Raw genomic sequence first — 1,111 nt, forward strand, 5'->3', positions numbered from 1 at the left:
GGGGGGGGGGGGCGGATGTCGGGCGCAGTTCTCCTCTCCCCGCCACCTTCCGCTCCTCTCCGCCCAGCGGGTGATGCTGCTGCACCCTCAAGTTGCTCCTTCCTCCCCTTTCTCCCTCCTTTTTATTTCCCCTACTTTCTTTCCTCCCTCCCTCCCTCCCTTCTTCCCTTCCTTCCCTCCCCTGAAAGCTCTCCATCCGCTGCGGGCGCTGCCACTGACGCACATTGAATTTGCCCCCGGAGCTCGCCCGCATCTCCGAGGTCAGACACCAGGCCGAGCACCTTCCACGGGCGGCGTGTAACTGCGCCAACAAAGTTGTACGCGGCGCCGAAACCTGCCCTCGCTCCCAGGGCGCCCCCCCGTTCGAATCCTGCGCCAAGCTCCCGGGCTCACCCGGTGCAGCCTCGACCTCACCGCACCCCCGGGCAACACACCCCCTTCCCGGGCGAGCCCACCCTCCCGGCGCCCCGCGCCCCCGGCGGTCCGGCCGCCCGCCCGGCCGCCGCGCTCACCTTGCTTGACACACTTGAGCCGCAGGGGGTCCTTGCAGTGTTTGATGACGGCCAGCACGTCCCTGATGGTGAGCCCCGCCACCGGGGTCTCGTTCACCTCCAGCAGGAGCTCCTCCGACACCAACTTGCTGCCGCTCTCATAGGCCACCTTGCCGGGCTTCACCTCCCCCAGGTAGGGGAACTGGCCGTTCTCCGCACCCCCCTTCAGCTCAAAGCCCAGCTGGCCCTCCGGGTTCCTGCCAATGACACTCTCGTGGACTTTGCTGGTCCAGTGGCTTTTCTTTTTCAAGCTTTTGGACATGGCAGTGGGGCGAGTCGCCTCGGCTCCTGAGGGGTTCCTCCGGGGCAGGGGTGTGGGCGGTGAGAGGATGAGGATGGAGGAGCCAGGGGGGCCCAGAGGTGAGAAGAGCGGACTTTGCTTTCCTTCCACCTCTGTTCGGCGCTTTCCCTCTTCTTGGGATGGAGTGTGGACGCGGACGGGGAGGGAGGAGCGGGGCGGCTGGGCAGAGGTAGGAGAGCTGGGGTGAGGAGGTGCTGTCCCTGGAATGACACTCAAGGCTGTGGCCCCGCAGCGGAGAGCAGTGGGGGCGGCGGCGGCC

At 67.0% G+C, this 1,111-nt stretch overlaps 1 protein-coding gene and 1 long non-coding RNA gene across 4 annotated transcripts in view; one reads left to right on the forward strand and one right to left on the reverse strand.

Moving 5' to 3' along the window:
- Positions 1-1,097, reverse strand: part of MAGI2 (membrane associated guanylate kinase, WW and PDZ domain containing 2) — a 1,072,297-nt gene extending 1,071,200 nt beyond the window's left edge. For both annotated transcript variants that reach the window (XM_015571231.1, XM_015571230.1), the window contains exon 1: positions 513-1,097. In XM_015571231.1, the coding sequence (XP_015426717.1) occupies positions 513-813 (301 nt within the window). In that variant the 5' untranslated portion in view covers positions 814-1,097. The remainder of the gene's footprint in view (positions 1-512) is intronic.
- Positions 610-1,111, forward strand: part of LOC102764984 — an 18,399-nt gene continuing 17,897 nt past the window's right edge. Inside the window, exon 1 of one of the 2 annotated variants that reach the window (XR_001515758.1) lies at positions 610-684. This is a non-coding gene — a long non-coding RNA (uncharacterized LOC102764984). The remainder of the gene's footprint in view (positions 685-1,111) is intronic. The other variant, XR_001515756.1, reaches the window with a different exon arrangement.

The sequence above is a fragment of the Myotis davidii genome, unplaced genomic scaffold (assembly GCF_000327345.1).
Source record: "Myotis davidii unplaced genomic scaffold, ASM32734v1 scaffold125, whole genome shotgun sequence".
In the NCBI taxonomy this organism is placed as follows: domain Eukaryota; kingdom Metazoa; phylum Chordata; class Mammalia; order Chiroptera; family Vespertilionidae; genus Myotis; species Myotis davidii.